Source organism: Trachemys scripta, chromosome 11 (assembly GCF_013100865.1).
Source record: "Trachemys scripta elegans isolate TJP31775 chromosome 11, CAS_Tse_1.0, whole genome shotgun sequence".
In the NCBI taxonomy this organism is placed as follows: domain Eukaryota; kingdom Metazoa; phylum Chordata; order Testudines; family Emydidae; genus Trachemys; species Trachemys scripta.
Window position 1 is genome coordinate 5,168,380 of NC_048308.1, and position 27,036 is coordinate 5,195,415.

At 43.3% G+C, this 27,036-nt stretch overlaps 1 protein-coding gene across 1 annotated transcript in view; it reads right to left on the reverse strand.

The window, feature by feature from the left end:
• CNTNAP5 (contactin associated protein family member 5) overlaps positions 1 to 27,036 on the reverse strand; it is a 411,826-nt gene that overhangs the window by 133,352 nt on the left and 251,438 nt on the right. The window contains exons 11-12 of the mRNA XM_034785890.1: positions 17,654 to 17,760; positions 612 to 731 (exon numbers count right to left, since the gene is read on the reverse strand). Of these exons, the coding sequence (XP_034641781.1) occupies positions 612 to 731; positions 17,654 to 17,760 (227 nt within the window). The remainder of the gene's footprint in view (positions 1 to 611; positions 732 to 17,653; positions 17,761 to 27,036) is intronic.

Sequence of the window (27,036 nt, forward strand, 5' to 3'; positions counted from 1 at the left end):
TTCTATACTAATTAAGGTCCTCATTCTGCAAACCCTTACATGAGTTGTCTCACTGACTATCAGTGGGACTACTTGAGTAAAGAGTACTGTCTGCTTTGAGCAGAGACTGCAGATGATGTGGAAGTATACATATTAGACTTTTTACCTATCTATTTCTCTCATAATTGAGTTGAACCTTACAATAAGAAGCTATAATACAAGTGTAGCAAAGAAACAGTTAAGTTAAGAAACAGATCTGGGTTTCAAGTTTATGAGATCTCATAAAAATAATATTGAGGGTGAATTAAAAATCAGGATGTTTATGAAAAATGCAACAACATCCTCTCACTAAGCACAATTTGTTCTTTTAGCCATAGCTAAGGCCTGCATATCTGTTCCACCCTGAGTTGCAGGAATCATACAGGCTTGGATTGTAGTGCTAGCTGATACTAACCAGTGGAAATCCTTCTAAATTTAACTTTCATCACAAAAGCTATAAATCTGATGCCTTTTTTCCCCACCATCAAAATATCCACAACTCTGAGGTTCTCTTAACGATACAAACAGAAAACATTTCATTATAAGACATTTAGAGCCAATGTTCAACATTGTTGACAATGCAGTATCCTTACCCGTGATATTGCAGTAAACCTGGAACGGTCCAAGCGGTCCACTTCCATCGGAATCAATATGGAAGAAACCAGACGTCTTCCCTTTGTGACGATAGGCTTCACACGACTGTTCATAGATGGCTGCAATATAGAGAGATATACATTACTTCAGAGATACAGTGAGGGCACTGGTAGGCATGCATGTATCCACAATCATAACAATTGTTAGTAGCATTATTTATCCCCTTGATTGACTGCTGGCTTGTATTTCTGGCCCCAGTTCAGGAAACAGGAGTTAAACACACGCTTCAGTGCTTTCCTGGATAGAGATGGATCTAAGCATGTGCTCTGCTGAATTGGGGCCTTAAACAATGGGAAGCTTGTATTTTCCTGACTAGGTTAATTCAATGTTTTAAAGGACTGATATAAAATTAGATGTGTGCCATTGTCCAACTGAAGGGATGTAGCACACACTGGAGAGCAATAATCTACATATAACTTACAACATGGACACCCTGAAAGCATGGACAATATGGGCCACAGCTGTTCCATGCCTTCCCGGGAGTAGCTGGCAGGTTCCCCATTGAAAGGGGAGCCCAGAGCTTCTTTCAGTGTCTACCACCCTAGAGGAAATGACCAACAGTCTGTCTCTGCCAGGAAGACAAGGGTTCAGGGCTACTCAGAGAGATTGTCACCCTATTTTTATACATCACACTCGTGTTTTGTTTTCTCTATGTATAAATCTTCCTGTGCTGAAGGATACATGCCCAGAGAAAGCTTCAATACACATAAATTCAAGGGGTAAATAATACACGCTGGGACTGTCACTAAAGAGCAAGAAGAATGTGGTAAAAACTGCCCAAGGGTAAAAGCAGTTCTTTTGATTATACACGTCTATATACAAACTTCAGGCAAGATATGACACTCTCAATAACTATTTTATCTCTTGGGCACTATATTACCGCTAATATTGACCCTAAGTCCATTAAGAGTCATATATGCACATATGTTTTTGTCTGTACGCGCGCACACATACACACACATACACATTCAAATAGTTAATTCTTTCACTTCTGGCAGAGATACTTGGCAAATAGCCTCCTTCAGAACTGATGCTAACATGTCCCCACACAGCAAGCAGATTTTAACAGCAGCTGGTGGCTCCCTTGACATATAGGAGAATGCATTAGTCCATACAGTTCCTATTATAGACCAAGTGTGGCGAGACCCAAAATGGCAAGGGACCCAAAACAGGGGATACAACCAAAGAGGTGCTGGAAGGGATAATGGTATTGATTTTGGTTTTTTTTGTATATCATACATGATGATGCCATAGCTTCTGGCTTACAATTCACATTTTCTGGCATCCTTAATTTACAATAATGAGAGAGAGAGACCCCACAATGCATATGCCATGGAGACAAAGAGAAAATCCCTCAGGAGAGACAGCTAAGTGGTGAATGTGTGAAGATCTTCCGACTGGAATTTTGAGTGTCTATGCTCACCTTCCCACTGGAAGAGGAATTGATTCTATTTCCATGTAAACTGCTACCAGATGACATTGATCTGAGTTTATTAACCATAACAGTTTGTTTATTGTTGTTTAACTAATTCCTAAAACTCAGCCAGACTTGGCAGATGGATTAAGACTTTTTCTCCCTACAAGACACACATATCTGGGGGCATACGGTAGTTCGGAAAATGCAAGCAAACACAGCAATATATGGCCTTGCAATGAATAAGCTCATTAGCGGTAACGATAGCAGAACACAAAGTAATATACTTGAGTATCATCTTCAGCTGCTGCAAGGTCAAACCTCTATTTTTCTTGCTCTTTGATTTTATGTGTACATTTAACAGCTATTCACACACACAAACACCCACAACTATACAGCATACATAGAGACTGAGAGGCACACAGGGGAATTTGGAAGTATCCCATTTGTTAGATTCTACAAATTTCTTCCTGGGTCCCATCCACTTTTCAGCCATCAGAGCTGTACAGTTAAATTAGATATACTACAGTGTTTGTAGTGTTGCTGTTGTAAATAAAGCTTTCTGTTCATAGTGTCTTTCATCCAGAAGGATCTCAAGGAGCATTACAGAGTGAATCGAAAAAAAATCACTCCCCCAACCCACTTCATAAAGGCAGCCCCTTCTGTACCAGGAAGATCAAACAGCTGCTAGATTTTTTTTTTAATGGAAAGAGAAGAATTGTTTTCTCAAATGGATGATGCTTCAGAAGGAAAGATTTTAAATAGCCAGACTGGAATTCTGGAAAGAGCACCGGGGCTGATGCTGCTAATGTTTCAAAAAGGTGGAGAGAGATAACAGCTATAAGTCACCAGGCATGGTCCCAGGGGGACTCAGAGAAAAGTGTGCCACAGTAGGGGATTAGGGTGTAGGGGTCTGACCTAGCTAGGTGGGGTCCAAACATCAGGGGCAGTAGTCGGAGGGGAGGGTTGGCGGAATTGCTAGAGCTGGGTTCAGTAAGCAAGAGTCAAGGGAAAAGTCAGGCTGGGTTGGGGACTGGAGATCAGAGGTAGTACCAGGCTAGAATCAGGGTCACAGTCAGGCCAGAGTCAGAGACCTGAGACCAGAGACAGCACCAAGCTAGAGTCAGGCGTCCAGAGTCAGGGTCAGGCTGGGATCAGAGACCAGACCACAAGGTGAGGTCTGGAGTCACAAGCTGCCCAAAGTCTGTGTCATTGCCCAGACAACTTCCTGGGTCACCATCCAGGGTTAAATAGTGTGGTTGGCCAATCAGAGGGACGCAGGGTGCCGTCACTCTGGCTTTCTTGGGCGGTACTTCCTGTGGTGACTATTCTCCACAGTGCTCCCTAGGTACAGTCCTGCCTGGCTTCGCAGTGGCACTGTGGGAATATCAGACATCCCAGACTTTGCAGACCTAGGTTCTAGTCCCCGCATCCTCATATTATCCACCATCTTCAGGGTTGCTCTTCCGCTGAGTGGATGCTGGGCCTCATTTATCCGAGTGGTCTTGATGAAATCCTTTTACTAGGTCAGAGGCATGGGCATGGGCAACGGGTTCCAAGGAGCATTCTTTAGGACCCTACCCCTGTCAATCAATGAGATAGTACAATCTCCCCCTCTATAGTTTAGAGTCCAGGATAGCATGGACTATATATTCCTCATTTCCTTGGACCTGGACTGGTGGGGGTGGCTGTTGGGACTCACCAGGAAAGGGATCCTCCGGGTAAGGCTTCAGGAGGGATATCTTGAAAACAGGATGTACCCTAAGAGATTGAGAGAGCTGCAGTTTGAATGTGACAGGGTTCATTTGCTGACAAATCTGGAAGGGCCCACAGAACTGGTTGTCTAATTTGCAGGATGGTCTGTTTGTATGGAAGAGTTTTGCAGCAAGCCAGACAATATGACCAACCATGATAGCTGGGCATTCCTGGTATTGACAGTCTGCATATTACTTGTCTGTTTTTGTGTCTTCTAGGTGGTCCTTAAGCTCCTCTGGTATATGGTGAATTTGTTGGATCCAGTCAGCAGTTGCTGGGTTTGGAGAGGTGGCTAGCAAGGCCAGCTGAAAACCACAGTTTTCAAATAGGGGACTCCGCCCTATGGAGGCATAGTCAGTGTTGTTGTGTGAGAACTTGGCATAAGGAAGGAGGGAAAACCAGTTATCTTAATGGTAACTGACAAAGCACCATAGGTATTTCTCTAACACTTGGTTCACCCTCTCCATCTGCCCATCTGTCTGGGGATGGTACAGAGAGGAGGTAAAAGTACAAACGTCCATTAGCAGGACCACTTCACAGCAAAAGCATGAGACAAACTGGAGGCCTTGGTTCAAGGGGATATGTTTGGAAGCCCATGAAGTCAGACAAATGAACCACTAGGAGTCGCAGCATGGTTTCAGAAGGGGGCAGGTTATTACAGGGGATGAAGTGCACAATTTTGGTCAGTTGGTCTACAACAGTAAAGACCACTGTGTGACCACCGGAGTCAGGGAGTTCCACGATGAAGTCCATGGTGATTGAGACCCAGTGTCTAGCCTGAGTCTCCGTGGGTACTAGGGCATTGAGGGGCTTAGCACAGGCGTCTTGGAGTGAGCACACTGGTCACAAGAGATATCCTAGCCCTGGACTTTGGCTCATGTACAGGGCCACCAGAAGAAAGGGGAAGCCATGCAGAAATCTTCAGATGTCCAAGTTGTCCTGCCAAAGGAGTGTCATGGCAGAGAGGGAGCTCTTCTAGCTGTGGGGAGGGAGGGGGCTGGAGTGTATATGCATCCATCAAGGTAGATGATCCCACCCTGTGTGGAGCATTGCATTTTGATTCTGGCTCTCGCTTACTCAGGCTAAGTAAATGGGTCTTCCTTCAAAGCAGATCAGATAAGATCAAGGTGGTCTTGGTTAATCTTGGCAATAAGGAAGTTGTGAGCTATTAGGAGATAGGGTCATTCTTGGTTAGGGCCTTGACCTCTTGATAGTATGCCCCCTTTCAGAATAGGGTGTCTGCTTTCCTATTCCTGGTTCCTGGGCAATAGGTGATGACAAAATTCAATTGAGAGAAGGATAATGTCCACCTGAGTTGTCTTTGGCTCAAGGCTTGAGCATTCCACAGATAATCAGGGTTCTTATGGTCATCAAAGACTTGCCCTGGGTGGCGGGATCCCTTGAGGTTATGACACCACTCTTTAAAGGCTGATTTAATTGCAAGTATTTCCTTATCTAATATCTCATAATTCCATTTGGCAGTAGTAGGCACAGGGGTGCAACATCTACTGCGGACCATGCCTCTGAGAGAGTATGGACCCAATGGCTACACTGGAGGCATTGGCTTCTGCTATGAATGCCTGAGCAGAGTCCAGGTGTGCTAGAATGGGAGCCTTGGTGAAAGCAGCTTTGAACTGATTGAAAAGATGGTGAGCTTTGCAGGTCCAAATAAATTTGATGGCTTTGTGGGGGCTATTTTCCCTGAGAGGCCATGCTTCCGTAGTCTCTCCAGGATGGAATGAATGTGGTAACAATGCTGTTCAGGATTATCTGAAAACACAGGTATGTCATCAAGATAGAGGACTACTTACTGGTCCAGGATCTCTCTAAATACATTGTTCATGAAGTGTTGAAAGGTTGTGGGAGCATTGGCCAGCCTGAATGGCATTACTAAATATTTAAAGTTCCCATACCTGGTTCCAAAGGTAGTCTTCCATTCATTTCCTGCCCTGACATGCACTAGGTTGTAAGTGCTCTGGAGGAGGTGAGGGATAGCTCAGTGGTTTGAGCATTGGCCTGTTAAACCCAGGGTTGAGAGTTCAATCCTTAAGGGGACCACTTAGGGATCTGGGGCAAAAATCAGTACTTGGTCCTGCTAGTGAAGGCAGGGGGCTGGACTCAATGACCTTTCAAGGTCCCTTCCAGCTCTATGAGATAGGTATAGGTCTGGCCTATTGTGGCTCCCACTGGCTGCGGTTCGCTGCTCCAGGCCAATGGGAGCTACTGGAAGCAGTGCGAGCTGAGGGACTTACTGGCTGCTGCTTCCAGCAGCCCCCATTGGCCTGGAGCAGCGAACCGGGGCCAGTGGGAACCGCGATCGGCCAGACCTGTGGATGAGGCAGGTAAACAAACCAGCCCGCCAGGGGCTTTCCCTACACAAGCGGCGACCCCAGTTTGAGAAACACTGGTCTATGCAAAGGCATAGCGTTCTAACCTTTTTCTTAAGATAAAGGACCGGAGCCCCTGCTAGGGAGGTGGAGTGCTGGATAAAGCCCTTGGACAGGTTTTTCTTTGATGCACACATGAAGGGCTGCCTGTTCTGTCTCAGACAGTGCATATATCCATCCACAAGGGACCATCACTCTGTGTTGAGGCCTATGGGGCAGCCATAGTCCCAGTGTGGAGGTAGCATCTCTGCATTTTTCTTTTCAGAAATGTCCACATAATCCCAATACTTTTCAGGGAGATGGGGAATCAGACTTGGAAGTGACTCCTTCCGGCTAACCACCACCATCTAGAGTCCTCCCACAGGTGTTCTCCCTTCTGATCAATTGCAGGATCCCAGGACCAAAGAACTGAAGCTGGCTGCATGCAGGCAGACCCTTCGGCAGTATTCAGAAGGGAAGTTGATCCTCTTTTCTTTCCAGGAGATGCAAGGGTCGTCCTGCTCCAGCCAGGTGATGCAGAGAATTAGGGGTAAGTGGGGAGAATGGATCACACTGAAATGTAGCATTTCCCGATGACCCTGGATTATAGCCTCTAGGAGTACTGTTTCCTGTGTTAATAGCCCCAAGGACAGGAGGGACCCATCATTTATCTCTAGGAGGACTGATATGGGCTTTAAACAGTGGGGGATTTGTAGAGCTTGAGTGATTTTAGCATCTATAAAGTTATCAGTAGTCCTGAAGTTGATCAGGGCCCACTGAGGGGGAAATTGGTTTAACCATATCCATGGTACATAACTTTATTCATACTTGGAAGTGTGGGGAGGACCCATTTGTCCTGGATCAGGTTTTTCCTTGAGGGTTGGGGGTAATTACAGAGCATAGTGCCCTAGTGGTGCCCAGGCTGCCAACCTTTCCCCCACCCCCCCATATGGCCTGGGCTTGTTTCCCGATTCCTTGCAGGTCAAGGTTCATAACAGGTGATGGCATGTCCGGGTGTGCCACAATAAAAGCATAGGTTATTGTGCTTTCACCGTTCCTTTTCTTCCAGGGTCAAGCACCGGTGGCCCAGAGCAACTGCATCAGTTCATGGTTGGGCCCTGTGGTTTCTGGTGTAAAGAGTGGGCAAAGTGGTGGCAGGGTGCCCCTCCTCACATCCTTTTGCTCATGCATCCAGATGCTGATGCAAAGAGACAGGTCAATGAAAGCATCCAAGCAGGTTAGGTCTCAATGAAGGCTAGCTCATTTTTTACTTCCTCACTAAGTTCACACCAAACATGATGCAGTTGGGCTGCCTTGTTCCACTCAATGTCAGCTGCAGGTCAATGGAACCGGGCAGCGTTCAAAGCAGCTGGGCCTTGTCCTTGCTGGAACCTTTGTAGTGCAGCTTCCACTAAGCAAGTGGGACGACGGTTGTCAAAAATTGCGAAAGATGCTCATAGGAAGGTCTATTAACACTGGGCTGTCCCGCCTCAACAGGAGAGAGGCCCAATTCAGTGGGGTATATTCGAGGGCGAAGCAGGAAAAGGAGACAGTATTGGTCCACGAACCTCCTGACCTTCTGGCAGTTCCCATCAAAATATTCCGGTACTTTTCACGGTACAAGGATATTTTTTTCTTGGAAATCTCTCATCGGGCCTTCCCTTAGACTTCACTCCTTGCAAGGTCTGATGAAGCTGCAGTTTGGGGTATCATCTTTCCAGGCAATATATTGGTGGAAGTCAAACATGCCCTGACTGTGACAGTTACCGGATTGAGTCCCTAATTAATATTCATTCTGCATTAAACACAGCTCAGCTAGTCTCTTCCTGAGGTGTTTTTTTTTTGTCTGATGCATAGTAAATTGTGAGTGCCTAGAAGAGCTGCAATTGCCCGTCTCTAGCAATACATATGTATATATTAAATTAAAAAACCCAACAACCACAACCTGTTCCTCATGTATTCACAGTCTTAAAGGCTACAGGGAGCTTTTCAATTACAGATATTGCTGACAAAGGCAACCAGGATGGGTGGGAGGGGGAAGATCATAACAGGCGATTAAGTAGCCAGCCAAGCAGTCATGCTTTGATGAATTCATAAGGTTCCCAAATTGCAATTCATTTAGCGAATTTGCTGTCATCATCGATACAGAACAATTCATCTTGGCTCATTAGGGAACTCGTTGATTACATCCCTTGCTTTTTTATTTAGTTAGTACAAAGGATGGTGCAAGGAGCACAGACATAAAATACTGCATGTTGGCAGTGGACTGGTGCTTCTAGAAACCACTCTTCATCACTGGGTCTTTCCCTCCACCCCCAAATGTCACATTGCCTGGGAGCCAGACATCTTCTCTCTGAATTAACAAGGAACAATGTGAAGACCCAGCCATTAGTAATGTGGATCCGTTCACCACTACATGACACTTTTGCAACCATGACAGTTGATAACCACGGCCTAAAGAGGCAGACAATGGGCCAGATTCTCAGCTGGCATGAATCAGTCCAGCTATATTGGTTTCAATGGACCTGTGCTGATTTACACCTGATGAGAATCTGTCCTAGCATGTCTTCCCCTTGGCTATAACAGAGTTACAATAGTAAATAATTAGCAAGAGTTTGGGAAGAGATATAAATCATCAAGTTTAGGGAATAAGGCAGCCTATAAGTATCGGGCAGGGCTGGCTCCAGGCACCAGCCGACCAAGCACGTGCTTGGGGTGGCACCTTGGGGCGGCACCTTGGGGCGGGGCAGGCTCGGGTTTTGGGGTTTTTTGGTTCGGCGGGGCAGCACTGGAGGGTTTTTTTTGTTTGTTTTTGTTTCTGCCGGGCGGCACTTGGAGGGGGGACTTGGGCGGCACGGCATTGGGGGGGTGGGGCTTCGGGTGGCGCTCGGCGGGGCAGGGGCTTGCGCGGCACTTGGGGGGGCGGGGCTTCGGGCAGCACTGGGGGGGCTTCGGTGATGCGGCGCTCGGGGGGGGGGGGGCTTCGGGGAGTGCGGCGCTGGGGGGGGCGGGGCTTCGGGTGGCGCAAAAAAATTTTTTTTGCTTGGGGAGGCAAAAATTTAGAGCCGGCCCTGCTATCGGGGCTAGGAGGAAGCTATTTATGTGTGCAGTTTATTCTATAGCAACCTACTGCAGGGTTTTTTACACCTTTCTGTGACAGAGCTGGTATGTTGGAGGATAATGGACTAGATGAACTGTGGGTTTGATGTAGTATGGGCAATTCCTATGTTCTTATGGACAGGGGACAAGAGGCAGGTGACACTGGCATGGAACAGTGTCTAAAGGGACACACAAATCAAATATTTTTCAGAGACATTTTCTTACCATTGTCATAAGAAACTAGAACTGGTTGAATAGTATTTGCCGAATAAACAGACACATTTAGAAATGTATTAAAAAAGAAATAACTGAAATAATTTTAAAAATGTTGTTTTGCTTTTCACTGTTGAGGCTGTTTTCTTTTTTTCCCCCATCTCTCTCATCCCGAATGATAAAAATACACTAGTCTGTTTCCATTTGATTCCTTGTCATTCTCAAGATTTTCACATAGTAACACAATGCTTCAATGTTTAGATTTCAAGCCCCGATGAGAAACGTGTCTCTATTTTATTTTAATGTTTCAAATGGCATTTTAAAAATTAATCACAAATGTTTCCATTGATATTGGGTTTTATAAAAATTTATGATCGCCATAGGGAAAAGGTAACCTGGAATTTAAATAAATAAGACTCTGGGTAATCAAATTTTGTGTCTATTCAGCTCTATAACACCATCTGCACGATTTTAGTTTAAAAGATGACATTACAGAGGCTGGGTAGCGACTGTGTGTTAATGTATGGTGCTGTCATGGTAGAGATAATTGCATAGGTAAGCACCTATGATGTGGTTGGATCAGAGATCAGGACATAGTGGGAAGGCACAAAGGCCATAGTGATGACAGCTCTCTGACAGAGGGAAAATTGAGAGGAAGAAGGGTTCCTGCATCTATAATGGGGACACTTATTGGTTGATATGGGTAGGAAGAAGTGTGCAAGAGGCAGCTAGTTCTTTTCTTAGGCTTGAGAAAGGTGTTTGATGCATTATATATCAAAAAGGTGCAAAAAAAAAAAAAAAAAAAAAGGCGCACAACCCCCTATTTTTTGTTATCAATTTCAGGTCACCTGGACACATTTTCTTGTGCCCTATCCATGCTTACGTCTGCTTCACATTTTCTGTAGGTTGCATCTATTGTGCGTTTCAAACTAAAATGATGAAATTCCGTTTTGCTAACCAGAGCCTTCATGCTTTAGGTTACACTAACCTGAGGACGTCTGCATGGCCAAGAGAAAAGGGAAAGCTCTCTGTTCTCATTCTATTTATAGTCAGAAAAGCCTTTTGAAAGTGAACAACAGATTAAGAGTCAACTAGTCAGAACAAGGCCCTGAGAGTCTGTCTTATCCATGTATATTAAACAAATCTTTATGTGCCATTTTATGGTTCCTACTGCCCAACCAAACTTCACTGATTTGAGACTCAACCATTTTGGGATCAGTGTAAAGGGATTACTGTAGTGGTCCTTAAAGTCTCCACTTCCCAAGATTTAGTCATACAGTGGGTCTGTACCAAGAATAGAAAATAGCTATGATAACTATTTAAGTGTTATCAAATGTGGACATGTTAATGTTAATCACTGTTTGCACTAATGACACTTTTACTAAACAGAGTAGGACTATTCAGAATGTACTGAGTAGAACTGGTCAAAATGTTTCAAACGATTGGTCTCATCGAAAATCACCATTTTCTGAGAAAATATTTTTGGTTAAAGATTGTCGACATTTTCTAAATGTTCAATTTTTGTGAAAAAATGATTTAGTTTTTATTTTTTAAATGAATCAAAATGTGATCAACTATTTTATCAAAGTGATTTTATAGACATTTAATTTTTAATAAAAATATTCAAAAGCCAGTTTGATGAAATAAATATTCTTTAAAACTGAAAAACACAGTTGTGAAACATTTTTTCGATTCCTTCCACGTGAAAACAATTCAAAACGGATTTTTTTTTTTTTTTTTGGCAAAACCAGTTTTTCATTGTTGACCATCCCCGTTTTTTGGACCATCTCTGATCTAAGGCTAGATCCTCCTCTGGGGTAAGTCAGCATCTCCACTGGCTTCAGTGGCAGTGTACTGATTTACAGCCATTGAGGATCTCAACATCATATTTGATCACATTTGTAATAAATCCGTGTTTATTATTTTTTCTTCCATTAGCTCTGTGAGATCTATGGGAGGGTGAGCTAGATGTTATACACAGAACTCCGTCGTGCCACTTTTGCAGTCACTTCTCACAGAAGGGCTGTGCTCGTTAAGGCAGTTTTAAAAGGATGCTGCAGTGTTTCACTGAGGCATTTAAGATGTTCCCAAATGTAATTACTTAAACTGACATCGCTTAAGAGTTACAAGCCTCACCCCGTGAGGGACATGATTCCCTAAGTACTATCCAGTTCTTCTCTGATTAGCTTCTTGAGGATAGGGTGAGCTGTCCTGTTGGAGTTCTTAATGCGCACATCACTGACAGGTCAAAATGGTGCATTCCCCAGCCCATTCCTAACTCTCTGTGAAACACATATATTCATAAAGAGTTCAAGGCCAGAAGGGACCATTGTGATATTATAGTCTGACCTCTTGTTTAACACAGGTCATGAAACTAACCCACATTTTCCCTAAAGCAGATCTTTCAGAAAAACATCCAATCTTGATTTAAAAATGGTCAGTGATGGAGAATCCCCCACAACCCTTGGTAAGTTGTTCTAACAATTAATTACCCTCCCTGTTAAAAACATGTCTTATTTCCAGTCTGAAAGTGTCTAGCTTCTACTTCCAGCTTGCAACATGAGCCCTTACCCAGGGCTCCGGGTAAGCTTGGACATCTCCCTCTGAAGCTTACACCACCATGTGTTTCCTTATGTTTTAAGCTGCGCTAGCTACAGTAAAGCTAGCAGGGGTATAGATGCCTACGTGAGCAGCAATCACACCTCCGACTTTGGCATAGGGATAGCCTCAATCTGATAGCCTGCAAGTTTATGGACATTTACTTTCAACCTCATCTTGCCCCCACCCTCAGTTCAACTGCAATTTCTGTATTATCTTTCACTGAACACACAGATACCATTTCATTACTGACATCCCTAGCAGCTGGCTTTGTCTGGCCTAAACATCTGCCAGTTTTTCTCCAAACTCCTAGTTGAAATAATTCCCCAACCATGCTCATTTTCTGTGCCAGCAGTCTAGTTCCACTTTGATTAAAGGGGAGTCCACCCCTTCTTTATAGGCTCTGCCTTTCCCAAGTATTCCCCCTGTGATTAGTACGCTTAAAATCCTCTTCTTTGCACTCTCTTCTCATTCACATGTGAAGACACTGCTTAAATAACCCTGCATGTTGAACTGAACTAATTGCAGAGAAAGCTACAGTAGAGACTCTGGACTTTGGCCATTTTTCTAGTAAACTAAGCTAAGTTTCCTTAAATCATTGATACCAATATGAACCACAAGTACTGGTTCCTCATCAGCACTCACTAAAAGTTTGCCTTATGAGATACACCACCTTTTTAGAGCTGACAACAAATAAATCATTCAACAAATTCATTCACTTAAAAAATCAGTTTTCCAAGATTTATTTCCCAATGTATTTATAATTACTGTGTGTGTGTGTGGCAGGGGCGGGGGATAAGCTAGCCCCAATGGTCTAGGCTTTTCTGCTTGGCCTGGGCCTGCCCAGCGGCTAACAGGCCCACGAGCCTAAACCAAGCTAAGTGTTGTGCTCCCTGACAGTGGCGGTCAGAGGTTATGACACAGGGAGGGAAGGGGGGCTGGAAAGGAGGAGGGTGAAAAGCCCCAGCAACAAGAATAATTTGCAATACGTGCCTACTGCTTTTGAAATATAATAACCACTTGTGTAAAGCAAGAAGTGTGAAGCAATCATCTAAAATGAGTAACCATGCCTCCCCCACCCCATTTGTATGACTATCCCCATTGAGTAACTGTACCCTGTAAGGGGCAATTGTGTAATAAGCACCCCATAAAAGGCAAAGTTGTAACAGCATTGGAAACCACCAAAAAGCCCTTCACTCAAATTGCACCCATCCTAGGCAAGGTTGCAAAAGAATGCTAAAAAGTACCAAAAGACCCTAACTCTCTTATTCCTAATAAGGTCACTATTACCCAAGTATATGTCATTTTAATTCCTAATATGGTTATTATTACTTAACTGTGTGTAATTTGTTTGCGGTTTTAAGCTTTAAAAATCTCCGTGCGCTTTGTATCGGGGGAGCAGTTCCTAATGGCTGCTACCCCCAACGCGTTGGTGTGTATTCAATAAACGGGCCTCAGGGTTGAGTCTCTGAACTAAAATCAATGCGTGGGTGACTTTTTCCACAACATTACTTTAGGAACTGATCACATACAGTTCATTGCAAATATTCAGTAGTTCATATTGAAAATACGAGCTGCATAGATTACTTCTGATGGGTCACATATCACATGGTATTGCTGTTCTCTGATTGCATGAGTGATTTTACTAAAGTCAGGCAGAAGCAATTCAGAATCACTTTATGGTGTTGTAGCAGATAAAGGGATTAAGGAAATCTAGAGAACATTAAACCTTGCTTTTAATGGAATCTACAGGTATTACCAAACAGTGGCTGGATGAGATGGCAATTGATACATGGCAAATGTGCATGCATGCAAAATGCTAGTTGAGTTTGGTGTGGTGAGATCCTTTCTGGCTCATTTAATTGCCTCTGTGCTTTCTGATCCTTCGAATAAAGGACTTTATAGAAAAAATAAACTGGTTTCAGAGTAGCAGCCATGTTAGTCTGTATCCGCAAAAAGAACAGGAGTACTTGTGGCACCTTAGAGACTAACAAATTTATTTGAGCATAAGCTTTTGTGGGCTAAAACCCACTTCATCGGATGCATAGAATGGAACTATTCAATTCAATTGAATCTATTTCCCCATGTTAAAATATCCTCACACCTTCTATAGGTCATCTCGATTATCACTTCAAAGGTTTTTTTCTCTCTCCTGCTGATGATAGCTCATCTCAATTGATTGGCCTCTTACAGTTGGTATGGCTACTTCCACCTTTTCATGTTCTCAGTATGTATAAATATCTTCTTTCTGTGTGTTCCATTCCGTGTACCCGATGAAGTGGGTTTTAGCCCACGAAAGCTTATGCTCAAATACATTTGTAAGTCTCTAAGGTGCCACAAGTACTCCTGTTCTTTTTAAAAAATAAACTGTATCACAAGATGGAAGTTGGGTCTGATGATTGGAGCAGTCAACTGGGCATCAAAATCCTGGGTTCTATTTCCAGTTCTGCCATTAACTCCAGCAGTGGCCTTGGGTGAGTAAATTCTCCTTAATTCTTAGCCCTACCACAAAAGGGTGCTGTTAAGTACTCTTACTAAAGTGCTTTGAGATCCCAGGATGAAGATTCAGGATGATTATTTTACCCAGTTCCATCCAGTTTACCATCAGGCCCAAAAGATTTGCTCTATCGTTACTTGGTGTATGCAATCCGGTCAAGGCAAACAACAGTGTTCTGATCAACAATGTTCAAGGCATGAAGACCTCCGGGAAGCTGAGTCATTTTGCAGTCCTCAACAATGCGAGCCATGGTTTTGGCTGCCCACATTGAGAGAGCGGACTGTATCTAAAATACCACCGAAATTCTGCCGCAGCACAAGTTCCGTGTCTGACACAAAACCAACTGAGAAGGCTCCATTGCCTTTGTGGTAAATCAAACCCAGGTTGATGCTGAGTGTGCTCTGAGAAAAGACAATTATTTGTCACTTTCTCTGCAGACCATGAAGCTCCCCATGTGTCCTCTACCATAAATCCTTCACCTGGTAAACTTATCCACAATGGGTGCTGTGAGGGCAGACGATCTTGTGGTGGATTAAAGAAGTCTTTAGTTAATGGCAGATGTGGCATATCACACAATTTCATCACGAGATTTGCTCTCATAAGCTCAGAATGATGGGTATTCGATTAAACATCCTTGTAAGCAACAACAAATAAAGCAATATGCATCAGGAAGGTTCCTTCTCTCCTAGCTTTAACAGCAGAAGGATTTAATGCAGGCATTAAATTATGGGAATGATTGTACTATAAGAGTGAGGGTAACAATTGTCATGTTAAATGCCAAAAACTGAAATCTCCGCTCCTGAAAACTGGCTTTGACAGCTCTGCTGTTGACGGACTAATACAGACTCTGCTGTGATATGCCTGGATGACAGATGGCTTATTGTCCCTTTTTAAAATACATATTTATTGATCTGATAAGGAATATGTTATTTCCACAGACAGCTGAAAATTAATCTAACCACAATGTCATCTTAATAGCCAATCACAAGGGATCTTTTTATTACCCTGAGGGATAGAGTGACTAGATGTCTCGATTTTATAGGGACAGTCCCGATATTTGGGGCTTTTTCTTATATAGGCGCCTCTTCTCCCCCCGCCCCCACCGCACACACACACACCAATACTGTGTCCCGATTTTTCATACTTGCTATCTGATCACCCTTCCCAGGGATCACACAATTTCCCTAGAATTCAAACCAATTCTCTGGCAAGGGGAGGTCACTTCAACCAATTCTGTTCGGTCCCTGCACCACTGAGGTTTGGGTCAGGGCTGTGTGCCAGTCTCTTGGCTGCAAAGTTACTGCACCCCACACTAGACCCAGGATCACGTGTGGGTCTCCTTGACAGACAGGATGAAAGAACAAGGAATGCCTAACCTGCTCCTGACAGGAGCAGTGCTGGAGGGTGAAGGCAAAGGAGGAGCTGGAAGAGGAGAAAAGGAGAATGGAAACACGATCTGAGAACCACTCAAGCAGGATGTAGGATTGTCATGATAAAGCAAAGCACTTGTGCCTTGCTCTTGGGAGCCCTGAAATGTAGCTGCTCAGAGATCGAGACAGAGGGAGGGATGTGGAGGTGAGTTGGGGGAACACATGCGTTTCAAAGCCGTTCAGGCCTGACAAAGGCAGGCCTGAAAAGTGTGGAATCTGTCCCCTACTTGCTCCAGCTTGGAACACCAGGAACAAATTCCAGAGCAGAAAATCCATTGTGGTATTGAAGAGAGAAAGAAAGATAAGGAAAACGAAGAACTGAATTATTGTTTGTTTGCTTGTTTTTTTGAAGACACAAAAGAAAAGGCCCTACATGCACATTCTGCGGACATCTGTGCTGAAGGGAAGTGCAGATAAGACGTTTACAACAGTCTCAGCAGACAGGAAGACAATTCATATTCACATATGGGAAAGATGCTATGAGGGAAGCTTATGCCAGAAAGAGTAGACTTGATATGACTATTGAACACATCTATGGCTGAGTCAAAAACCTCCTATCAAAATTTTCATGGCAGAGTGGTAGATAATAAAATTGTAAATGAAGCATGGCCCAGCTTGTCTTCTCCCCCTGGCACCAACAGAGGGAGGTAAAAAGCTTTATCCCTCAAGCCCATTGTTGGAGATACACAGAGATGTGTGTGTGTGTGTGTGTATGTGTGTACACACACATGCCTATTGGTATGTCTATTAATGAATGGACATTAGACCTGGGCAAAAAAACGGAGAAACAAATTAGGAATATTTTCTTTACGTTTCCCTTTTTTACTCTAAAATTTGAAAGGTAATAAAAGCACAAAGAAAATTGACCAGCTACATAGCTATCCTGGTACAGTATTTTAAATTCTGAAATGTCATCAGAACATTGTAATTTGATAAATTTTGACCAGATATAATTAATATACAGTTATATTAATATGTAAAAACTTTGTTGTGAAAGAGTTAAAGTTGCCTCCCCACACACATGATGTTACAAAACCATATACAATAAAAAAAATATTTAACAGAACATATCCTCTGCAGCCAACAGCCATGTTACCATTTGCACAAGTACTGAACACCTGACATCATACTTCACCCCCTCTTCACCACACTACCTGTTCCTATCACTATTATGAGCTTGCTACATAGCAGTGGTATGACCAGTCCCTCAAAAATACACACACACATTTTTCTACAGCAAGCTATCTTGATGAACCACTAAAATGTGAAAAATAGAGAAACAGCAAGTTAGAAAAAGAAACCCAATTCTTTGGTGGCGGCTGAAAAGAAGGAGATGAGAAAACACGATAAAGAAGAACGAAAGAGAGTCCTTTGACTTTTGATTTATCTCCAGAAATTCTTCTTCAAGTGTGTCAAGAGACTTGTGTGTTTGTGTAATGGATTCCTTTGCTGTTTCTAGTCTAACTGCTGACCCTTTGCAATCCTGTCTGAGCGCTGTCTATTGCTTCCTGTAATAACAGATGACTTCTTGAAGCACTCCCTCTGCGCTTTAGCACCACAATCTCTATCAGGCCAGCCTTATCCAAGTATGCTTAACTGGTTTACTTACAGTTATGGCAGGTTGCTCCCATGTAACCCATTTCGCTACAATCACAGTAAAAGGTGGTCCAGGACTGGGAGCATTTTCCTCCATGTTCACAGTAGTTGGGCAAACATCTAATTGGAGATGTTAAAAAAGCCAATTAATTTTAAGCATTTCAGCATTGATAGTACAGGCAAGGAAGTGTCCTGTTCCCCTGACACACACACACACACACACACACACACATACACACACACAGAAAGCTTTCTGGGACCGCATCACTTCACACAATGACTGAAATACTTATTTCTTCCTCTGATCTATGATCCACTCGAAACAATAACATTCAAAACCAATACCCTGTACCACACATAATACATTCAAAGAGAAGCCCTTACTGATAACAAAATACCCAGCTTGTTTTCTGTCCCTAAGAAACCAAAATGCCACTTTCATTCTGATCTCAGATAAGGAGAACAAATACCAGGTGAAAAAGCTATAGAAGATTTTTTTTTTCCCCCCCCAAAAGAGAAGGCTTTCCTCCCCCGTCCCCTGCCTTTCTCCTTTGGTCTAATGTGGTTTGCAGCTATACAAATTAAGCTGCACTTCAACTGTGGAAGCACAAACAATACATAAGCCTCAAAGTAGAGGGAAAAAAATGTGTTTATGAATTGTGTAATCTCTGCCCATCTCTTCATTTTAGTTCGTGTTCCTCCAAAGCATTATTGCCAAGTGATTATTAAAAGAAGAAAGAGGTATAACAGTATGCAGCAAGGGAATTGAATAGAAGTAAAAACTGTGGGAGGCAAACCCAATCTAAAGTGAAGTAAGACATTCTGATCTCCATTACACCGGTGTAAAACCAGAATCACTTCGTTGACTTGGAGGAAGATACACCAGCGCAACCGAAAGCAGAGCTTGCCCCAATGTTTTTATTTCCTACTGTATATTGGATAATCTCCTTGATGTTGTATGTTTATTTTTTTGAGTCAGTAACCTGTTTATACACAGTGATTCAGTTAGACCTGGTCTACACTGGGAGGAAGGGGGGGAATCGATCTAAGTTACGCAACTTCAGCTACGTGAATAACGTAGCTGAAGTTGACGTACTTAGATTGACTCACCGTGGTGTCTTCACCACAGTGAGTCGACTGCTGCCACTCCCCCGTTGACTGCCTGCGCCTCTCGCCGAGCTGGAGTACAGGAGTCGACGGGAGAGCGCTCAGGGGTCAATTTATCGTGTCTAGACTAGACGCGATAAATCGACCCCCGCTGGATCGATCGCTGCCTGCCGATCCAGCCGGTAGTGAAGACATACCCTGTGAAGTAAATGGGAAAGAAAGACAATCCATCCACTCTACATGCACTAAAACTGCATTATCTGTTCCCGTGCTGTGATGGCCCAGCCCTTTGCTCTTTCCCACAGGACAGATCCTCAGCTGGTGTAAATCAGCAATGAAGTCAATGGAGCTACACTGATTTACACCAGCTGTAGCCCTGGGCAGGAGGGAGCATGCTCAGCCGCTCTGTGGGGATGGCACATGCCAGTTTTTTTTTCCTGTGGTTCGCGTGATCGTTTACTAACAATCCCACCAGGTTATTTAACTGAGCCCAGCTTGCTTCCTCTAGGGCTCTGACGAACAAATCACTCTTTATATTCATACCTCGACAAGGGTGTCACTAAGCGGGGGGGAGGGATAGCTCAGTGGTTTGAGCATTGGCCTGCTAAACCCACGGTTGTGAGTTCAATCCTTGAGGGGGGCCACTTAGGGATGTGGGGCAAAAATCAGTATTTGGTCCTGCTAGTGAAGGCAGGGGGCTGGACTCAATGACCTTGCAAGGTCCCTTCCAATTCTAGGAGACAGGATATCTCCATTAATTTATATAATTTAAGCATAAAAGTACCAGATGCAAAACACTTGTGTAACCCACACACCTTCTGGGTGTGGTGTTCTGTCCCATCTAGTGGAACTGAGACCACATAGCGAGAGAGATAAAATGATTCTGCTCTAAAGGCTTAGCTAACAGCCAGTGGGCTTTTAGCTCACATGGTAGAGGCTCATTCACTAAACTCCAGAAGCCCCAGGTTCGATCCCGCCGGCCGACAACTGGGGGTCTGTCGGCGTTACACTTGCAGAACATATGCAGCGGTTGTCTCTACAATTGCTCCACCTTGTACGTTTACATCAATCCTACTTGAGTTCAAGGCCCATCTAGATCCGGATTCTCATGCTGATCCAAACACCGAGAGCCTGAACAGCATCTTTTAGGGAACAGGGAAAAAAAAACAAACAACTGTGTTCTAGGTCCAACGCAGTTTCTGCAAAACCACCACCACGTTGGCACACAAGGGTGCCACCTTACAATGAAGAGGGCAATGTGAATTTTGAGTTGCACTAGAGTGAAACATGAAAGGGAAGAATGAACAGGCAAGTCTAAGCTGAAGCTAATCTCTCCTCGTACAGAAGTTGTTCCATACCCCTAATCATTTTTGTTGCCGTTCTCTGTACCTTTTCCAATTCTAATACATCTTTTTTTGTGATGGGGCGATGAGAACTGCACGCGGCATCCAAAGTGTGGACATACCATGGATTTATGTCGTGGCATCGGTCTTATTATCTATCCCTTTCCGAGCAGTTTAGAGCAACCCCATGACTGCTCCAACTCACGGCAAGGCTAGAGCTAGCAAAGAGCAGCCTGCAAGATCCAGGAACTGCAACCCTCTCCCTGACACCTCCAGCCCTGTGTTTGGATGCAGGGGAGAATCTGATCCAGAGAGTCTCTTGTCTGAGATAATATGTCCTATGGAACGTTCCTGATGGCCAAATTAAAAGCGACCCGTAGTCATTTTTAATAATAATGAGATGCATTTCCCTGCTGCGTGTGCTAATGGCGGTGATGAAAATATTAGAGGTCGGGTATGACAGGCTGTGGAAGTGGGCACTGCTGCTACCCTCCACAGAAACCTCTCTGCAAGATGACTCCAAAGATGACTCCATGCTGTTGCAGGGAAAGGATGGAACAGTGAGGACAGCTGCTTTCTGTGACAATTCCCCTAACCTCTGCGAAGGACACTGTTGACATTCATTTACCTGCTGCCCCTCTCTGTAAGTCGGAATGCCCCACCCCTGAAAAGCATATTCAGGGGTAGCAACCAGTGTTTATTGATAGCGGGATTCCTGCAGGAGTTGCCCTGCCAACGGGCTATAGGGGAAGTGGAGATCTAGGAGTCAGAGAAGAGGCACAAGACCTCTGGTTCGCTGGCCATGAACCTCAACAGAGATCCACACACATCTCAAGGTTCCACTGGCAATAGTGTCCAGACTCCTGCCTCTTATGGGAGACAGGAACCCTGGATGCCCCAAAGGAAGAATAAAGAGGAAGCATTTTCAAAGTGGCTGAGTTAGTCCCACTGACTTTCCCCATGGACTCAGGCGCTGTTGAAAATTTTACCCAAATGCCATAAAATCCAGCCTCTTGCTGTCCTGTCCCCTTCACATATGTACCCTGTGTAGTGGCTGACAGATCCCATCAGTGTCATTTGGCATTTGTACAACGCCATTTCGCAGAAAGATCCCAAGGCACTGTACAAATGCCTCCCAGCACCCACGAGAAGCAAGCATTCCTATCCTTATTTACAGACAGGCAAGCTTAGACATGGAGAGATGCAGTGACTTTCTCTAGGTCATCTGCATCTCCAGGAACGGAACACAGGACTCTCGAATGTCTATTCCTCTTCTTTAACGTCTTTTCTGTAAATTCCTTAAATCAACAACAGTTCAATTGAAAAATATATCTGCACCCTCCCCACTTCATCCTAGAAAGGCAGGGTCGTCTAATGGATAAGACATTTCAAATCTCTGGCCAGCTTCATGGGGCAGAATTTGTCTCAGTTCTTATGTCCTCTGGGGCCCTGGGACAACCCCTAATACAAGCTAGAGCAGTCATTAGGCTACCTTAAGTTTCACTCTTGCCTCAGTGGATCACATTGGGCTTGCAAAGGTGCAGATTTATCCACCTTAGCCATGCTTCCTCCCTCTGGCGACACACGCCTTCCCCTTCTTAGCCCCTGCACCAGAATGCTCCTTGTATCCCCTGCTTCTGTGGAGGCTTGTACATCGCAATTATGCCACCTGTAAGAAGGTGATAGTAATACCTTCCTCAAAGGGGTGTTGGAAAGAATACTTACTGCTTGTGCAGCACTTAAAAGATGTGAAGTGCTAAGCACAGTACTATGTTAGCATCGTTATCATCACTTACAGAATTGTATCATTAACTGATGAACACATTTTCTGCCCATTTAAGTTACCTCTTATTAATTAACCCCATGCAATAAAGTTAATTACTAGTAATTTGAGGTTTCCCAAAGGTCCATGTCTGATGCTTAGCCACATATATTCTAACAGAACAGCTTTCCTTTAAATGCTTTAGAAGACAAATGGAAATGAAAACTGACCTTCAGCTTTCTAAAGACACATTTTTCTTCCCCCAATAATGCTCAAAATGCAAGTCGTATTGTCTGTATAGGCTTTAATGCTGTTAATAAATTCAAAATTAGACTGTTTGCATTCTTTAGTCTATTTGCTTTAATTAGCACCAGCTGCATCGATCTCGTTTTTGGTCAGATAACTAACTCTTCTAAAAGCTTCTGAAACCAATTTCTGTACAACTCCATGCTAAGAATTACCATAATCCCATTCTACTCCAGCAGTTGTGTGTTCATTAGAAGTTTAATTTATCCTAATTGCCATCGAAGCCAACATTAGGAAATAGCCATGATGAAAATTAATCAAGGGACGGATAAATTATTGGATGTCTAATTCCACAAATGTCCCAGATTCCTGGGTCCAATTACATTATCTTTTTGTATTACAAGAGAGCCTACTTATCATTATTTGTATTGCGGTAGTGTCTAGATGCTTCAACTGAGATCACTGCCCCATTATGCTAGGCCTTGTACATAAACATAGTAACAGACAGTCTCTGCCCCCAAGAGTTTGCAATCCAAATAGACAAAGGAAAGGTTATCCCCATTTTTACAGATGATGAGAAACTAAGAAACTTGCCCATGATTTCACGAGGAGTCTGTGGCAAAGACAGGACTCTAACTCTGGTTCCCTGAGTCCTATGGTGAGACTTTCACCATAACCACAGGATCATGGCGTCACATGGCAATTGATGTTGACAATGTTGTGCCAGTCAGGCGTAATTTCCTTCTTTGGAAGAAGCCTCCGAATTTAAAGGAAAATCAAACTGGAATATACAGTCATTGGAGGAATAGCCTGAACAAGAGAAATAGCAAACTATGGGTAAAACACCCTGCTCTAAAATGCACGTGTGGGGTTCCCTCTGACTTCAAAGAGAGACCTGCACACACATGAGGGGGCAGAATTTGGCCCCTTTGATGGGAACGATCAAAGAATAATGACGATAAAGTGACTTGAATGGAAAGACTGAAGAAGATCCATGTGTTTGATGTTGCATTTGGCATGAAATGAATCTGCTGCTTTCACTGAGCTCCTCATGGGCTCTGGGTGATATCCCACAGTCAGTGCAAGACATCACACATGCACCAGTCACTGTCCCTCCCCTTGCGCCCCCCCCCCCCCCAGTTGTAGGGGGAAATAGAAAAAAGGAGCAGTTCAGTACTAAAGTTCCACAGATTCTCTCTACTTTGAGGCACTTAAATAAGAGCCTAAACTAATCCTACAAATGCAATTAAAAATCCCAAGGCAAGAATCATGTAGAAAGGAATGTGAAAACATCCAAATCAAGGTATTTCTAAAACTAAATCTATGCTCGTTCTTTCTCCCTAAATACACAGACTCATAGAAATGTAGGGACCTCAAGAGGTCATCTACTCCATCTCCCTGCGCTGAGCAACGTTAAGTATATCTAGACCATCCCTGACAGATGTTTGTCTAACCTCTTCTTAAAACTTCCAGTGACAGGGATTCCACAACCTTCCTAGGTAACATGAGAGAGTGAGTACAGATATCATTTTTAAAAAATACATAACAATATTAGCACGTACACACACATAAAACAATTTAATATTAATTATTATATATTCTGAGCCACATCCTCATACATGGATGTAATTCTGTTGAAGTGAACTACGGGGGGGAAGGAGGGAGAGTTCAGTGGTTTGAGCATTGGCCTGCTAAACCCAGGTTTATGAGTTCAATCCTTGAGGGCCATTTAGGGACCTGAGGTAAAAAAAAAAAGTTGGGGATTGGTCCTGCTTTGAGTAGGGGGTTGGACTAGATGACCTCCTGAGGTCCCTTCCAACCTTGATCTTCTATGATTCCATGAATGGAGCTGGGCCAACGGACACAAGCTGAGAATTGGGCCAACAGAACTTTCCATCCAATGATCTTAGACCTCTTTCTAAACATTAATGACTCAAAAACTCAGAACCCCCCTGTGAGGTAAGGCAGTAATTCTACTCAGCTGAAGGCAAGAAAGTGACTGGCCCAAGGCCCAAAAAAGTCTGTGGCTGACCCAGGAACAGAACATAGGTCCCCTGGCTCCCATTCCTGAGCTTTTAACTGATTAAAAGGTATAATTGAGTGTATGGTATTCGTACACCTTCCGGTTCTAAAATGGAGGGAGGGAGCCTGGTGGCTCGTGAGCTCAACAGTCCAGAGATGGGGAACTTTCAGGTACAAATTCTGGGGATAAGCCCCAACCTTTGAAAAAAACACCAAGAGAGTTTTACGGTCCATGAAGTACAGAAAGATCTCCCTTTTTTAGAGGTCTCCTTGGACAGAGCAAGTTGCAGATTACACAAGTTAATTAGAACAATCAAGGACTTGGAAAGTACAGTGTCAGATGATCTAAGGATTTCAAAATGAGTGCTTAATTGGCAAAAGTGGTCCTTAACACTGGAACTATTACAGCTGGTCATAACTCCCCCCCACCCCATGAAGTATGGACTTTTTTCCTAAACTTAAAACTTTGAGAAAAGACTTTTCTGTTTTGAATTTTTCTGTTATTTTTCTTGAAATTTAACATATTTTCAAACACTGAAATTTTGAATTTTCAGGTTTGTTGTATCTCCTCTTTTATCCTCTTCCTTCATTCTATGCCCCTTCCTCCCCCACATTTTGGTGTTGACTGCAATAGAATGAATGATACCTTAGTTTGGGTTTGTTTTTTTCTCCTCCCCCTCCCGCACACACACTTTTTCATTTCTTTTTCCAGTTTTATTTTTGCCACTCTAACTTTTCAGAATGTGCTCAACTTTGGAAGAACTGGAGTGCCAGAGATTCTTTCCTTTTTGCCAATGCTTTCTTTTCCCAAAACAGAGGATGTTTTGAAAAGATACAGAGTACCAAAATGAAAAATGAAAACAGGATATCTTGGCCTTCAATTCTTTCCATTACACTCAGTGGCACAAGAAAGACAGAGAGACAGACAGAAAGAAGAAGAAAAAGGAAAACAAACAATATGAAATTTCAATTTTTTCCAAAAATATTCCATGAAAATTTTGCGAAAAAATGTTTCATTTTGATTCCTGTGAAATTGTAAAAGGTTTGAAATGGTGAATTTTCTTATTACATTACTGTGTCCATATTTCAACCAGCTCTAATCTCTAACCTTATCGGTCCAAGCTCAGATATCTTGGTGATACCACATACCTACACAGAAAAAGCCTAAATTTGGTGACCCACAGGACATACTGTAAGATTCATATGGTTTCTCAGGTCTTTCATGGTGGCAGGGGGGCAGGGTGGTGGAATGGAGCTGTTCTGCAGGGGAAGGAACACAGCCCATTATCTTACAGGCATGTTTTTAAGGTTTAATTTTTGTTGTTAAAATTCGCATTGTTAACACTAAATGCACCCAAAGTTTAAGAATTAAATTTATATAAATACAGATGCTTCCTGACTTACGCAAGTGTTCTGTTCCGGAACACCTTGTGTAACTCAAATTTTGTATAAGTCAGGAACGTATACCTGACGACCATTACGTAAAAAAAAAAAACTTTCTAGCTTACGGAATGTACAGAACTTTTTCCGTAAGTGTGAATTTGCGTAAATCAGGTGTGCATAACACGAGGAGCGTCTGTAAATAAATAAGAGATACAAAAACCATTCTCTAGTTAGAATTCAACATTTTGCAATGCAAACTCAGGAAATCCATCTGCAAGGACCTAGTAAATAAATAGAAAGAACAGGGCATTACAATGACATGCATCTGTATAAATAAATAAATAAATGGAGATATCCTATCTCCTAGAACTGGAAGGGACCTTGAAAGGTCATCGAGTCCAGCCCCCTGCCTTCACTAGCAGGACCAAGTACTGATTTTGCCCCAGATCCCTAAATGGCCCCCTCAAGGATTGAACTCACAACCCTGGGTTTAGCAGGCCAATGCTCAAACCACTGAGCATTGGGCTGACCAATGTACCAGGAGAGTGCTTGTTACGTGAATGTTGGATGTCCAAGCAATTCCAGTAAAGGGAACACCACTCTGGTCCCTCCTATATTGCCTTAGAAGCTCAGAGCTGAAGAGTCAGACCCCAAGAGGTGGTCAAGTCACCGCACTACTACAAAACAGCTGGTTGAAAAGTCTTGCGGAGTTGCCACTTAGGCTACAAGTGTTCAAACTAAGCAGTGGAAGCAGAAGCAGAAACACTGCCAGCTATCAGGAGACCCACTCTCCACACCAAAGCCAATGGGCAAACAGCAATGGCTTCACAAGTTTTATGGAAAGAACCAAACAGAGCAGCTGTATGAGAATCACAAGCGTTGTTGAAGAGATCATTCTTCTCGCACTACCCCTAAAATTACTTGTAGTCAGAATTGTTAAGCATATTTCATGTGTTTGCTTTCTTGATCTCAATTACCCTGAAATTATATTGGGGTAATGAGATTGGAATTTGGCACAATCTTGAATAGTACATGGAGTTCTGGTTGCCCCATACCAAAAAGAATTGGAAAAGGTACAGAGAAGAGCAACAAGAAATGATTTGGGGGGTGGAGAGTGGGTGGAACAGCTTCCATACCAGGCAAGACTAAAAAAACTGGGACTGTTCAGCCTAGAAAAGAGAAGACGAAGGGGGGAAAGAATAGAAGTCTATAAAATCATGACTGGTGTAGAGAAAGTGAATAAGGAAGTGTTATTTACCCCTTCAGATAACACAAGAACTAGAGGTCACCCGATGAAATTAAGAGGCAACAGGTTTAAAACAAATGTCAGGAAGTATTTCTTCACACAACGCACAGTCAGCCTGTGGAATTGGTTGCCAGGGGATGTTGTGAAGGCCAAAAGTGTAACTGAATGAATTAATTAAATGAATTAGAAAATGAATTAAATAAGTTCATGGAGGATAGGTCCAACAATGGCTATTAGACAAGATGATCAGGGATACTACCCCATACTGTGGGTGTCCCTAACCCTCC